At 46.9% G+C, this 15,585-nt stretch overlaps 2 protein-coding genes across 2 annotated transcripts; both read right to left on the reverse strand.

Annotated features, from left to right (window-relative positions):
- Nucleotides 1-268: 268 nt before the first annotated feature.
- LOC115102762 (leukocyte cell-derived chemotaxin 1-like) lies at nt 269-8,122 on the reverse strand. Its single transcript, XM_029623034.2, has 7 exons — nt 8,012-8,122; nt 7,613-7,753; nt 6,895-7,035; nt 6,653-6,766; nt 2,520-2,673; nt 1,656-1,762; nt 269-938 (listed from the first exon to the last, which is right to left on the reverse strand). The coding sequence occupies exons 1-7, from the start codon at nt 8,081-8,083 to the stop codon at nt 714-716; spliced, it is 954 nt and encodes a 317-aa protein (XP_029478894.2). The 5' UTR covers nt 8,084-8,122; the 3' UTR covers nt 269-713.
- A 1,499-nt stretch (nt 8,123-9,621) lies between these two features.
- Nucleotides 9,622-13,744, reverse strand: LOC115101727 (protocadherin-8-like). The gene is made up of 3 exons (XM_029621196.2): nt 11,178-13,744; nt 10,813-11,047; nt 9,622-10,475 (listed from the first exon to the last, which is right to left on the reverse strand). Exons 1-3 carry the CDS (start codon nt 13,593-13,595, stop codon nt 10,108-10,110), a joined length of 3,021 nt encoding a protein of 1,006 aa, XP_029477056.2. The 5' UTR covers nt 13,596-13,744; the 3' UTR covers nt 9,622-10,107.
- Nucleotides 13,745-15,585: the final 1,841 nt, after the last annotated feature.

Raw genomic sequence — 15,585 nt, forward strand, 5'->3', positions numbered from 1 at the left:
GATGTTGGTAGGCTCTACTTCTGGAGAAACTGTTGGGGAAATGAATAGCAACGGTCTGGAGGACAGAAACACTTCTCACTAGCATGATGAATAGCTACAGACACACACAGCTGACAGTCTCGTCCCAACTCGGTATACTTTAACTTCTGCCTACAGAAGACTTGTTATTTCTTACGTTTGTTTCCGTCAAAAAGGCAAAGGAAAAACTGAAAGGTAAGTTTACACATCACTAACCGTCGTGTCAGTCACTAATGAGAAAACTACAGAAAATATATAAAGTCTTTTAATGTTTGGTTTCAGGTGACAAGATCAGACAGGTTGATGTCACCACAGGGTATGTAGTATGCAAGTACTCTTAAAGAGTATGGTATGAATAATGATATACAACGTATGGTATTGTAGCCTACCTACCGTATGTCTTACAGCATACATATTTCTCTGTTATGGTTGAAAACTGAATATCCTTGATTGATTGTTTGCTCACTCCCCTTTAAAAAAAAATAATAATAATAATCTTTGTCTCACTCTTCCTCCCTTGCCCAAATCGTAAGTGAACTGCACTATACCTAGCCAAGCTAAGTACTCAATTTGGTTGACCTATCTCACCCCCTCCCCCTCTGTTTTTCTTTTCTCTCTCTCTCTCTCTCTCTCTCTCTCTCTCCACCACCTGTCTTTCTCTGGATTCTACCACTCCAGGTCTAGGCAGGGGGTGTTTAGAGGATGCCCAGGATGCGACCCACCCACCAGCGGCAGGGCATGATGACTCTGCAGGCCACCCTGCACCCGCGGTAGTGGTAGGGCCAGGGTTGGAACCCGCCCAGGGGCTCACAGATCCTCTGGCACTGGGTGTGGCTCCTCCGGCACTCCGTACAGCACACGCCCTGGTGGTCCAGCATGGGGTCAAAGGTCATTGTGCCCTCCTCGCCCTCCAGACCACGCTACAGGTTGAGTGAGAGGGGAGAAGTCGTGTTAAATACTGGTAGTAGCAGCATCTGTAGACATGTCTATGTAGAAATGCATCTCTGAAGAACTAAGGAATATCATTTCTTATTTAATGGTTTATCTGAAATGCAAACACTGAGTTCTATGTCTGGGGATGCCTGGGGGAGGAGCAGTCGGGATTAGGGGGAGTCTAGAGGCCTACACATGGAGGGGGTACAGGGCGTGGGGAGATTCATAGTGGAGCTATTCACACAGAGCCTCAATGGAACTTTAGTTTGGTATTCTAAAGGAGTCTCTGAGGCGCAGACAGACTCAGGGTGACAGCGATCTCTCTCTCTCTCTCACACACACACACACACACACACATGCTCTGAGGGACAGGCGTGCACACACACACACACACACAGTTGGGGTGACAAGCGTGGCCGCTCAGGGTGATGCCGTGAACCCAGCATCTGTTCCTGCTCACACAGCTGTGCATGCTGGGAGAGAGAAGGGACAGGAACCATTTGACCCGTTGTCAGACACTCAGCTGTTGACATGGGCGTGAGTGCGTAACATTATACTGTGTCTCTAAGAGGATGTGCAGTCTGGTTGTTAGAACAGGCCTGTGGTGACACAACAAACACGGTCTATGAAGGCCAAACATTCGAGCTGTGCTGCTGGAATTTGAAGTTACACAGCACGCTGATTGAGTGGGCGAAGGCACTCACATGATAGGGGTTCTCAGGGTTAAATTCTGCTTCCGGGTCCACTTCCTCCTCTGCCCCCGGTGCCTGGCGGCGCTGCCGAGGGGCTGCCCTCCTCTTCCTCTGCACACCTGGGGAGAGCACAGAGACCGTCAATATGCCATCTAGGCCAACACAACATATGTTGACATCAGGGCGTTATTGGAGCCCCCTTTGGAAGCACCACACCTACACTGAGTGTACAAAACATTAAGAACACCATCTCTTTCCATGACAGACTGACCAGGTGATCCCTTATTGGTGTCACTTGTTAAATCCACTTCAATCAGCGTAGACAAAGGGGGTGAAACAGGTTAGAGAAGGATTTTTAAGACATGGATTGTGTATGTGTGCCATTCAGAGGGTGACAAAAGATTGAAGTGTCTTTTGAACAGGGTGTGGTAGTAGGTGCGAGGCGCACCGGTTTGTGTCAAGAACTGCAATGCTGCTGTGTTTTCACGCTCAACAGTTTCCTGTGTGTATCAAGAATGGTCCACTACCCAATGGACATCGAGCCAACTTGACACAACTGTGGGAAGCATTGGAGTCAACATGGGCCAGCATCCCTGTGAAACGCTTTCAGCACCTTGTAGAGTGGGGTGGGGGGGGGGGGGGGCGCATGCGCGTGCGCAACTCATTATTAGAAAGGTGTTTTTAATGTTTTATACTAATTGTGAAAAGAAAATACTAATTATACTGTTTTGCTTATCTCCAGTGCATCATGTTGCTATGTGCATTGTTTGGAGATGACCAGTCGCTTTCACAACTTATTGTTGTCCTTCAAATACACACTTTACTACTCCCATATAAGGACTTGTGTGTGAGAATATAAAGGTGCTAATTGGGTACCGTTGGGGTAGGTAGGGCGGAGCCAGAAGATTGGCAGGCTTCCACACAAATCGCGGATCTTGGAGCTGAGGAAGGTGGGGTCAGAGAGGGGCATGTCAGCCGCCACCCAGATCAGAGAGTCCTCCTCAAACTTAGCAGGCATCACCTCATCCTCCTGGAGAGAGAGATAGGGGAGGTGGGGGGGGGTGGATTAATGTAATTACAGGATGAAGATTAAAATGTGTATCCTATAAGGCCTATATTCAATCTACAGCGTTGAAAATCTGCGCTTTGACGTTTAAAGGTCATTCCCATTTGAGCCGACATGTGCAGTTTACCGTGGCGTGAACGCAGTCTCCGCGAACGCTTGGAACATTGGCGTTTTAAATTTCGACCGTGCAGATCTTCAGCGCTACAGATTGAATCGAGCCCAATTAAAACAACCCATTTCACTGCACCAGTGGATGTGACAATAAAAACAAAAAGAAACAAAAAAAGTAGCTCTCGGCTCTACCGTGTAGACAGACAGACAGACAGACGGACAGACAAGCTTTTAAGGAATGTCCCTGGGCTTACACTGTCTGACTGATTTTCCTGTATAATTGCAATATTCTTGCGACTCTTTCGACCCCCTTGTTTGTTTTGATGTGGTTTCCTGTCTCGTTCCTCATTGTCTGTTTTAACCCTTTGCATGTTTTCTTAATGAAACCAAGCAAAGTGCATATAGCGCAAAAGGGATATCCCTCAAGCCTTCTTGTAAATATATAGTTCCTGACCTGGTGTTCATTAGACAGACAGATTGGATCTGGGTTAGAAACGTACATTACTCATCCCCAAGGGTAGATTCAGCCGAAGACACAGGAGCTCTCCTGTCTATGAGAAGCCCTCAGATTCTCTCCAGCGTTTAGGCGCTTCAACAACGTCAAGAATCATTCACATCAAGTCAACAAGCTGAACGGAAAAGCAGGATGGCCTACATTTTATAAAGTCTCCCTGCTGATGTGTAGATCAAACACACACACACATGCACACACACACTGCTAACATGAATAATATTTTTGTATTACTAGAGTAATATACATGTGTTACTGGTTACTCAACAAGTGATAGATAGTTAGGGGAATGCTATCATCTAACCTACATGTACACACTTTTATTTTTCATTTTAAATTATTAGCTTGGTGGACAAGCAACAGCAAGCGTTCTCCAGTGCAGGACTGATGAGTTTACCTAACCCATTCTCTGTCTGTCTGTGTTTATCTGTGTTTGTGTGTGTGTTGACTCTGATAAGAGTTTATCGTGCCCATATTTCCCATCACTAAATCACAACCGACAACCCAGCAAGATCACACCGGATAGACTTCCGTATTCAACGTTTGTCCACGTCCCGAGGACGTTTGGAGATGCCTTCAATTACCGTCCAATAGGGGCAACGTGAGCACATATTACTCTCGAGCGGCTTGCCAGGCGAGGATCGCGGGTTCAATCCCAGGCAATCGTTTAAAATGGTTTCTGTTTTCACCCTGTCACAAACCTTAACCCTTACCTTAACCAGTCAGAGTTATTGTTTTCACCCTGTCACAAACCTTAACGCTGACTGGTTAAGGTAAGGGTTATTGTTTTCACCCTGTCACAAACCTTCACCCTTACCTTAACCAGTCAGAGTTATTGTTTTCACCCTGTCACAAACCTTAACCCTTACCTTAACCAGTCAGAGTTATTGTTTTCACCCTGTCACAAACATTAACCCTTACCTTAACCAGTCAGAGTTATTGTTTTCACCCTGTCACAAACATTAACCCTTACCTTAACCAGTCAGAGTTATTGTTTTCACCCTGTCACAAACCTTCACCCTTACCTTAACCAGTCAGAGTTATTGTTTTCACCCTGTCACAAACCTTAACCCTTACCTTAACCAGTCAGAGTTATTGTTTTCACCCTGTCACAAACATTAACCCTTACCTTAACCAGTCAGAGTTATTGTTTTCACCCTGTCACAAACCTTAACCCTTACCTTAACCAGTCAGAGTTATTGTTTTCACCCTGTCACAAACATTAACCCTTACCTTAACCAGTCAGAGTTATTGTTTTCACCCTGTCACAAACATGAACCCTTACCTTAACCAGTCAGAGTTATTGTTTTCACCCTGTCACAAACATTAACCCTTACCTTAACCAGTCAGAGTTATTGTTTTCACCCTGTCACAAACCTTCACCCTTACCTTAACCAGTCAGAGTTATTGTTTTCACCCTGTCACAAACCTTCACCCTTACCTTAACCAGTCAGAGTTATTGTTTTCACCCTGTCACAAACCTTCACCCTTACCTTAACCAGTCAGAGTTATTGTTTTCACCCTGTCACAAACCTTAACCCTTACCTTAACCAGTCAGAGTTATTGTTTTCACCCTGTCACAAACATTAACCCTTACCTTAACCAGTCAGAGTTATTGTTTTCACCCTGTCACAAACATTAACCTTACCTTAACCAGTCAGAGTTATTGCCTAAACTTAACCGTCAAGGTTTTTATGGTACCAACCTTCATCCTTACTTACATTATATATACAAAAGTATGTGGACACCCCTTTAAATTTGTGGATTCTGCTATTTCAGCCAAACCCATTGCTGACAGGTGTATAAAATCGATCACACAGCCATGCAATCTCCACGGGCGAACATTGGCAGTAGAATGGCCTTACTGAAGAGCTCAGTGCCACTCAACCTGGCACCTTTCCAACAAGTCAGTTTGTCAAATTTAACTGTAAGTGCTGTTATGGTGAAGTAAAAACGTCTAGGAGAAACAACGGTTCAGCCGCAAAGTGGTAGGCCACACAATCTCACAGAACGGGACCACCGAGTGCTGAAGCGCATAGCACGTAAAAATTGCCTGTCCTCAGTTGCAACACTCACTACCGAGTTCCAAACTGCCTCTGGAAGCAACGTAAGTACAAGAACTGTTTGTCGGGAGCTTCATGAAACTCCATATTAATGCCCTTGATTTTGGAATGAGATGTTCGACAAGCAGGTGTCCAAGTACTTTTGGTCATGTATTGTACTTTCACTTCACCCATAGACATTTATGCCACCTCCTGGACAAAATTTAAATACTGGGATATTGTTGGAAGACCAGCCTGCAGCTACTATTATAACCACATCTCACTGAGCCCAACATACACACAAACATACACTGTCTAGCACACACAGTGGAATAAATAAACGGCTGTTGACGAGGCAGAGAGGCGTGTGTGTGAGGGCGCGTGCGATGGCCTGCGTGATGTTTAATGATGTGTGCATGGAGCATACACAGCGCTAACTGATTTAAATAATCAGAAAGCCTCATTTGGGCAGTGGGACAGCTTACACGCACTCACAAACGCGCAGACAGAAACACAGACATCTTGCAGCACTGTGACAGCTTGACAGGTTTGTTCAGATGTTGTTAAGATCAGTGTGTTGATCCAACCCGCCTCATTTCAGTTTGGCCAGAGAGAGACTGTGAAAACATGACTCACGAGTGAAAGCAATCCCTCTCTCTGAGTGGCACGCGCGTGTGTATGTGTGTTTGCGGGCGGGCGGGTGTGTGTGGGTGTCCTCTCGGCTCACCTTCCCATCAAATACTTCTTAACTGACTTCACTTTGAGAGAAATGGACAACATGACAGTTAGGGTTATCACACATGACTTGCGGTATGGGGGGTGGGGGAGTTATGTACGTCAGGTGAGTCCAGATCACAGGTCTTGTTTGGGGATAGTTTGTGGCAGAAGAGATCCTCCAGATCAGAGCGAGAGAGAGCTCATGTTTGGGGCTGGATACCAATCTGCTACAATCTCTTCCTTTACTTGTACAAGCCCTTACCCTCGGGCTAAACACATCCAAGCCAACTAACCACAGACACACACACACACACACAACCACACAGCCAACCCAGCCAGTAAACCACTCAGTTCATCATACATCTCTCCTGTAATCGCTTAAATGAACTCAGTCTCTATATCTACCCCAACCCCCCACAACACACAACCAATGTTAACTGTGTCTGACAGTAGAGATAGGTGTGTCGTGGTCATAGGTAACCCAGAAATACACACAGCCAGAAAGACGAGAGAGAGAGAGAGAGAGAGAGAGAGAGAGAGAGAGAGAGCAGGTCATTCCTACCAGGTCGAATAGAAGAGAGTCTTTGTTGAGTGTTTCCACGTCAGGCAGATGAGCTTTGACCTGGGTCTTAATGTAACACTTCTCTCCTCCAGCAAAACGGATACCAGTTAAACCCTGAGGTGGAGAGGAAGTTGCTTGTAAAGAAAATAACCATGTGCATCTGACATGTTACAAAATTGATTTAGCCTTCAATGGACCAATTGGGATTGGAATCATTTCTGTTGTTGTTGTTTCAAACGTACAATCTGGAAGTCGTGGACCTCCACTGCCTCCTCATTTCCACTCCCAGTACGGAACCTCTCCATGTTGTTGGTAGCATCAATCTCCATGGAGCCCTCCTCCACCTTACCATTAATACTCATGCTGTAGTGGACGTTGTAGACCTGCCACACACACACACACACACAGGGAATGTTATAACACCTGCAAGAAGGAGTTTGGTGGGGGGGGGGGTAGATTCTCTATCTGGCTCGGGGGCAGGAGTGTTTTCTTCTCCTTCTTCATAATGGGTGGGCTTTGTAGACACCCCCATCTCCATCCTAGAAGCAGCGACAAAAACAACCAAATGATTTTCCTATTCTCGTTCAGGCAATGCATTTAAACTGCAGGCCTATAGCTACCAAATGCATTCAAATCATATACATAATTGTTTTATTATTCGACAGTAGCCTAGGCTTACCTCGATTACACCTCTCGTCCCCGGGACATCAGCAGGACCCTATGAGCCCCCCTTCCCCTCCCCCCTCCCAAGTCTCAGAAACACAAGGCTTCCATTCATTATACGCTCTTGACTTCTACCAAGCGCTCCAACACCTAAATGGCATAGCTCAACACAATGATATGATTTATCAGCTTTTAACATTAGGCCTGCCAGAGACTAGAGTCGCTGGTTCAAGGCCCAATGCCGATTGAATTCGCTGTAGTCCATTATTACAGAAGGATTCATTTTAAAACTCTTACATGTTTGTCGTTAATATTCCAGAAGTAAAAAGCTCCGATAGCCCCGAACAGCAGCAGTATTGCCCCGGCGATCAAAACCACAATCCCGGACTTCAGCAGGCGGCCGGTGGCCACCGGTTTAACTGCCACCGCAGTGTATGCCTGAAATGAACACATCAATCATTTACATGAATGCCACCTATACTGGGTTCGCAAATTGAAAATTGTTTGTAAAAAAAGGTTTATAAATCATTTATAATGCGTTGCCTTCATAAAGTCCAACTCAACATCAACACCTACGTAAAGATTAGCAGGTGTCTTCGTGGAATGGCCACATAAAGCTCCTGACCCTAGCCTAGGCTACCTGGCACAGGTATATCATTTAGAAACTCAAGCAACGATATATGATAGTCTACTTACAGGTGGCATAAACTGTTGCAGGTCCTCGGGTCCCGCTAAAGCGATGGGCACTTTATCTGAACTCTCCGCCATGGCTGCGAGTGGGTCTGAGAGCCTGAGCAAAGGTGTCCACTATTCTCTCTCTCTCTCTCTCTTCTCTCTCTCTCTCTCTCTCTCTCTCTCTCTCTGGGACAGGGCAGGGCTAACCAAACTGCCTATTCATGCGCGATGATTGTTATGAAAGTATGCGCGCGGGAATCTTTTAAAATGGTCATTATGTTGGCTTGGCGCCCTGCCTCGGGACAGGGGTCCATCAAGGAATGCAGAGTAGAACGATGTTATGGCTTTGGAAGACTGAGAGAGAACAGGCTGTTCGGATCTTGAACCAACAACAGGGCAAGTGCGCTACCTTCTGTGCAAAACGCGTCCAGACAGCATGGGCCTACACAACCTAAGAAAGCCCTTTGTCAACATGTGTGTCTTTACATTTGACCGGCATATATGATGCGCAGTGGAAAACGTCTGGGTTATATTAATGTATTTCTCCAACATTTCTTTGGGAGTCCTATTCAAACGGGAACGCGGATTGTTCCGTAGGTGGAACACAAATGAAGTAAACGTGCACAGCTGATGCAGAGGCTGTAAGGAAGCCTTTCCTTAAATCACCCTGGAACATCCAATACGCTCAGTCAGAGGGTATCTGGAGCTGCTCTTGTAGTAGTCTCTCTCTCTCTCTCTCTCTCCCTCTCTCTCCCTCAGTTCTAACGGGCCGAAGGTCCAAGGTGGATCCTGTGGAATGTGTGGCGTCCTATCTCGAGCTAACGATACAGTATGGGCCACTCACTGAAGGCCCCATGGGAACAAATATCCATCCAAAATGCTTATCTCAAAGGAGACGTGGGGTATCTAGTTCCCGCTGTATGTGCGCTGATTGAGTTATCATTACATGCTTTATTACCAAACACATGAATTACATCCTGTGGTTAAAGGCAATAGTCAATCGACTATAGTTCTCTATCCAAACGTATCAGGCGTGCTTTTACGCATAGGCGCCCATTGGGCGTGTGCGTTATAATTGAGTGCTGTGCGCAACTGTTTTTTATTCTGTGCCTTGAGGAGGTCGATTTACAGACTGTATTAGACTCTTTAGACATGCAGAAACCCCCGGAGATTATAATATACACGGATGAGTGTGTTAATCTTATTGATGAGTTTGATTGGCTCCGACTGCTAGCCTCTGGCGAGAATGATTAGACCGCAAGATCGTTTTGTTGCCAATAGTCAAACTAAATTATCAATCAAATGTAAACGAGACGAGGTTCGCCGTTTATATTCGGTTGTAGGTGAAATGTCCCGCTTCACTCCTCCACTGTCCTGTCAGAGCGCACCGTTTTTTTAATAGCGACACCTCTCGGCTCCAATTGTACAGCAGTATTAGGGCTATTATTTAATTGTCAAAGGGGGAAAAGTGCCTTGATTAATATGCCTCTGTTTAATAACATAGAAACACTTTTCATTGAGCTCCCTTATCCCTCCAGGACTAAGAGTAGCATGTCTTAAATAGGTTGATGTAGGAGTGAGTGAACAGAAATAAGTCAGGGACAAGATTAAGGTTTCAAAACGGTATTTCAACGTTTATTTTCTTTCGAATATGGTGATAGAAAATCGAAACAATTATTACATCATTGTATTTAAATAAATTCATACATAGTTATCAACTTGATACATTGGGTCTCCGGCATCAGAACCGTGGTTTCTGGGCCATTTGAATAGTAGGCATGCCTTAGAATCAGTATAATTACAATTCATATGTACACATCGTCGGTGTTTAATTATGATTTTTATAAAAAAATAAACTCTCTTTATGTACAAATCCTTGCATAAGTTACACAGTATATGTCCAACAAAGTCATAACAGTGATTGGATACAGAGTCCAAATGTGACTTTTACATTGAAACACTTAAAAATTCAAAATACACAAATATTCTTTAGGATATACAAACTCATTTGCATGACAAATAATCTCCTACATTTGTAAGCAACATGTAATTCTCATTGTCATGGTTTTATAAACGAAATGAAACACATTGTTGAATGCTGTTATTTAGGTTCTTCTTTAGACTTCATTGCTGGGACACCGTGTGGTGGTCGGACCGTAGACTGGGATAGTGATTTCACTCATCTCCTGAACTCTCATGGGTATGGGAGGAGTGACCAGGACATAGTCATATTCTCTATGCAGAACCTTCTCATACACACTCTGCAGGCCGGTCGTTTTGGGGATGTGCGCCTGGTAATAATTGTCCCGCCGGAGCGAGTCTCGGGGCAGCGAGGCCGTCTTGGAGAGACTGTTGAAGGAGGAGAGAGTCTGGCCGGTAGGGGTGGGGACGGGCGAGGGACCGGTGTTAGCGTGGACAGTGGAAGGGCTCCAGCAGCGGTCAGAATGACCCAGAATCTTACACTCACTGGTACACGCCCATAGACCTGAGAGAGAGTGTGAGAGAGAGAGAGTGTGAGAGAGAGAGAATGTGAGAGAGAGAGAGAGAGTGTGAGAGAGTGTGTGAGAGAGAGAGTGCGAGAGAGAGTGAGAGAGTGTGAGAGAGAGAGAGAGAGTGAGAGAGAGAGAGAGAGTGTGAGAGAGAGAGAGAGAGAGAGAGAGAGAGAGAGAGAGTGTGAGAGAGAGAGTGTGAGAGAGAGTGTGAGAGAGAGAAAGAGAGCTTAGTTTCCTTGTGCGACCAAACAGAAGCGCAAAACCCTGTACACATTGACTTCCTTCGAATGACTGTAATGGTTATGGTACAGAAATAGAAGTATCTCTTACCATTCTGGCCACCCATGGGGGGTACCAGTGCTCCCTCCTTCTTCAGGTCGGTGCCACTGATGTCACTATCGCTGTCGTTAAAGTCACTGTCGCCTTTCCCGCTGTCCTTCCCGCTGAATGCGGGGTCTCTTGCGGAGATGGTGGTGTAGGAGTTGCCCTTCCAGATGGTGATTGGTCTGACCACTTCTTTACCATTATTGTAGCCGTTTCCGTAGCCGGGCAGAGTGGAGTAGCCCTGCGGAAAAGAGAAACAGCACAGTTCAGCACCATGGACAGTAACACATTTCAAGAGCACTGTATGAGGCTGCACATGCAGAGAAAGAGAGTGAGAGGAAGGGGGAGAGGGAGAGGGAACAGAATCTCACCTTGGGTTTGCTGTCCGGTTCGTAGACGCACGGGGCCTCGCTCCCATCTTCTGAGGCGGAGCACAGGTCACTGCTACCAGTGTGTTCCCCGGCAAAACCAGGCTGGCTCGAGAAGGTGTGGGCTTCAAACCCTCCCACGACTCCGTGGAGCGGCAGCAGTGGGTTGTCGCCGTTGTTTTTGCCTCTTTCCAGAGTCTCCTTCTCCCCGTACGAGTCAGTGTCATCTCCAGTCTTGTCCCGTTTCCGCCGGTTGCAGGTGGTGGCGATGAGGAGGATGGCTAACAGCAGGAGCGTGCAGCTCCCCGCGAGGACGATGATAATCACCACTGACAGGTCCCACGGTGTGTGCTCCCCGGCCTCCCTGCTGCCTGCCCGGTACACGGTCCTGTCGCTCGGAGGGGCGCCCGCAATGATGAGGAAGTGAAGCGTGGCGGCGGTGGTGAGCGCAGGTCTCCCGTTGTCACTCACCGTGACGGTCACGTGCAGGGTCTCGTCCACGCCGTGACTGAGCACGCGGTTGAGGTAGACCTCTCCGGTGGCTTTGTTAACGGAGAACACGGATGCCTCTCCAAAGGCAAGTCTGTAGGACAGCTCTGCATTCAAGCCCTCATCAGCATCTTGCGCCTCCACCCGGGTGATGACGTAGCCTGAGGGCGCATCCCGGGGCAGCAGAACCTCTGCGGACCCATTATTGAGCACGGGCTGGTTGATGACAGGTGCGTTGTCGTTTTGGTCCACTATCCTAATGTTAACGGTCGTGGTTCCGGTGAGGGGCGGGGACCCACCGTCGCTGGCTGTGATGCGGAGCTCGAGCTGTTTCATGACTTCATAGTTGAAGCTCCTGAGTGCATAAAGGGAGCCACTCGCGGGGTCCAGTGAGACAAAAGCGGACACCGGAGAGCCCATGACATAGGCGTCAGCGAGCTTGTAGCTCACCTTACTATTGTGGCCCAAGTCCATGTCCCTGGCGACCACCGTAGTGATGTAAGCACCCGGTGCGTTATTCTCCACCACAGCCACTTCATACACCGGCTTACTGAACACAGGGGCATTGTCATTCTCGTCCATTAACCGGATGGTGTACTGGGTGATGGTCCGGAATGGTGGGGAACCCAAGTCCTCTGCCACCACTGTTAGATTATACTCAGGGATTTGTTCCCGGTCCAACGGGCTTGTGCTCACGATCATGAAGCTGTCCTCGTACGCCTGCTGCAACCTGAAGTGGTCGTGGCCGTAGAGCGTGCAGTGCACCTGTCCGTTAGCACCAGAGTCCCTGTCCGAGGTGCTGACTAGAGCAACAAAACTCTCGCGTGCCGCAGACTCCGTGATATAGGCGATTCCCGCCGTGATGGAGGTCATAGGCGTGATGGAGATCTCTGGCGCGTTGTCGTTAACGTCCTGCACCTGCACCACTATCTTACAGATAGCCGGGCTCGGGTTTGGACCCAGGTCAGTCGCCTGGACGTCGAATTCGTACGTTTTTTTGCTTTCAAAGTCAATGGGGCTCTCAAGGGTGAGGCGTCCCGTTTTGCGGTCCACTCTGAAAAGTTGTCGAATCTCTGATGGCACCTGGTTACCGAACCCATACACCACCTCCCCATTCAGCCCCTCATCCGGGTCTTCTGCGTTCAGGTCCAGTAAGAGAAACCCTACCGGTGCGTCCTCAGGGAGGTCGACTGAGAAATTGTTCCTGTCGAACACCGGACTGTTATCATTGTAGTCTTTCACCTTGACGTTGATGCGAGTCGTTCCAGTGCGGGACGGGTTGCCACCATCCATAGCAACCAGCTCGAGCGCATAGGAAGCCTGTGTCTCACGGTCCAGCTCCTTCATGAGCACAAGCTCCGCATATTTAACCCCGTCGGCTCTGCTGAGCACATCTATGGTGAAGTGACTGTTAACGGATATCTGGTAGCTCTGGATGTAATTCAAACCCACGTCCTCATCCACAGCGAAGTCTAACGGGATCCGCGTGCCCACAGCTGTGTTTTCGGAGATCTCCAAACTCGACTCTTTCCGGGGGAACTCGGGGGAATTGTCGTTGATGTCCTTGACCTCCACCTCGACGTGGATGAGTTTGAACTGCTCTTTGGAGAAGCTGACCACATCAAATGCGATGAGGCAGTGAAGGGTGTGTTTGCAAATTCTCTCTCTGTCAATTCTCTCTCCGATAGTCAGCTGGCCGTCGCTCTCCCTCAAACGGATAAAAGACGAGTTGAACTGCTTCATCATCCTGAAATTAGTCTTGGAGCCCGAGGAGGGGCTGATTGAAATGTCCTTGGCCAAGTTTCCGATGACAGTCGTCGGGGCGTCCTCCTCAAATGTCTCATACTTCACCGTCTTGCCCTCCGTGAGAGCGGGCAGGACAGCCAGCGAGGTGCACACCAGCACCCACCAATTCCACCCTCTCATACCCATCCTTCTAATTTAAATAACACAACAAAAATCCACTAAAAACTGGCTGGAGCTTGGCTCAACTATTTATTCAAACAAAATCACTTTCCAAGTCTCGTTGGGTACGACAGTGTTCGTTTTAGGACGACGAGGTAATAAAGCCCTAACTCTCTCCGCCGTGTTCGCTCCGAGGTGTGCTCTCCCAGCGCGAGAGGGCTGCAGTGGCGGGAGGGTTTATACCGCGGTGCATGCAAATGAGCTGCACTGTAACCAATCCGCGCGTTGAAAACGAAAAGGGGACTTCTAAAAGACCTCTAAGCCTGCTTAGAGATTCCTGGACTGTGCGGATAAACTTGGCACAGATATGTGGTCTAAAGGCAAGGCTTGATTTTAATGTTTAGTTTCCGTTGATTATTTACGTATTGTTGGTCTGTTTAATGAGTCTGCGCACAAACACACGCGGGGCGCTGTGATGCGCAGTGCCCCTGAGCTAGAGGACAAAGCACTCGGGTAACAGACAGTATAGCTACAGTCGCATATAAAGACAAATATGGGTCATTATGGACAATGAATAGGGACTTGTATTGTTCTCTGCTGTATGCCAGGCAGCCTACAATTTACTGGATCATTAGGCTATTGATGCATTATCCACAGGGTCATATCAGGTTCTTCACCAGAAGATTGATATGTTCAACCTGCTCTCAGAGTATTTTGTATTATTCTGTATCTAAACCCAAACCACTCCATTTAATATGATATGTTAAGTTTCGTATGGTATGTATTAATTTGTGGTTGTCCATCATCCATTAAGGATGATATGTTACGTATTACAATTATTATGATATGTTACGAATTTGCCAAACGTACAATATGGTTACAATTTGCAAATGTGCAATATGCTATGAATTTGCTAAACGTATTATATGTTACGAATTCAGATTTTTTTTTTTGTGGCTAACTTTAGCTAGGTATCTAACTTCAGCTAGGTGTCTAACTTTAGCTAGGCTATGGGTTAGGGTTACGTTTAACGTTAGGAGTTAGGTTAAAGGGTCAAGGTTAGGGTTAGGGAAAGGGTTAGCTAACATGCTAAGTAGATAAAAAGTAGTAAATAGTTGAAAAGTTTCCAATTAGCTAAAATGTTAAAGTTGTCCTTGGAGAGATTTGAACACTCAACCTTTGGGTCGCTAAATATTTGCATTATATGCCTACCCATCCACCTCAGCCAACCACCTTCCTTTTATTTTTGCCTTAAATAACATTCTGTCTTATGTAACTATACCAAATATACCAAAACATATCATACTAATTTGAGTGTCCCGGATTTACTTTTACCAAGTTCTGTCTAATCTATGAGACCAGGCTGATATGTTTGGTTGAGAAGCTTTGAACAGAAGCCTGTCCATCCCTTTTTGTAAAGGACCAATTATGAGGGGAAATCGTATTCTGTAGCCCTGTCCCAACCCAAAGAGCCCCTCAACTCTTTAAGAATGCACATTTGTTTGTCCTTGACAGATCAGCATCTCTTTCCCCCAATAACCCAAACCCTGAAGAAAGGGTAGACCTACCACTGTCAGCCTAGCTAACCTGTAAATTAAAATGTGTAATATACATTCAAATTTGGCTAACAAAAGTGAAAATGCTTGGGACCCTGGGACTAAACACCTCCCTCTGCAAATTGATCCTGGACTTCCTGACGGGCCGACCCCAGGTAGTGAGGGTATGCAACATTACTGCCATCAACAAGGGGACCCCACAGGGGTGTGTGTTTAGTCCCCTCCTGTACTCCCTGTTCACCCATGACTGCATGGCCATGTACGACGCCAACACCATCATCAAGTTTTCTGGAGACACAAAGTTCGTATTCCTGATCACTGGTGACGATGAGACAGCCTACAGAGAGGATGTCAGGGACCTTGCAGTGTGGTGCCAGGACAACAACCTCTCCGTCAACGTTAGTAAGACCAAGGATCGTGGACTACAGGAAACAGGAGGGTGAGGATGCCACCAACCACAT

This window comes from Oncorhynchus nerka, linkage group LG20 (assembly GCF_034236695.1).
Source record: "Oncorhynchus nerka isolate Pitt River linkage group LG20, Oner_Uvic_2.0, whole genome shotgun sequence".
NCBI classification, from domain to species: Eukaryota; Metazoa; Chordata; class Actinopteri; order Salmoniformes; family Salmonidae; genus Oncorhynchus; species Oncorhynchus nerka.

Bases quoted from the DNA above. Each gene is read 5' to 3' on its own strand.
- LOC115102762 (XM_029623034.2), bottom strand. From the start codon at position 8,083: ATGGCGGAGAGTTCAGATAAAGTGCCCATCGCTTTAGCGGGACCCGAG. The intron at 7,036-7,612 runs GTAAGAGTTTTA...TGTGTGTGGCAG, and splicing joins GGAATATTAACGACAAACAT to GTCTACAACGTCCACTACAG. The intron at 6,767-6,894 runs GTACGTTTGAAA...TCTCCACCTCAG, and splicing joins AGGTCCACGACTTCCAGATT to GGTTTAACTGGTATCCGTTT.
- LOC115101727 (XM_029621196.2), bottom strand. From the start codon at position 13,595: ATGGGTATGAGAGGGTGGAATTGGTGGGTGCTGGTGTGCACCTCGCTG. The intron at 11,048-11,177 runs GTGAGATTCTGT...TCTTTTCCGCAG, and splicing joins AACCGGACAGCAAACCCAAG to GGCTACTCCACTCTGCCCGG. The intron at 10,476-10,812 runs GTAAGAGATACT...ACTCTCTCTCAG, and splicing joins CCCCATGGGTGGCCAGAATG to GTCTATGGGCGTGTACCAGT.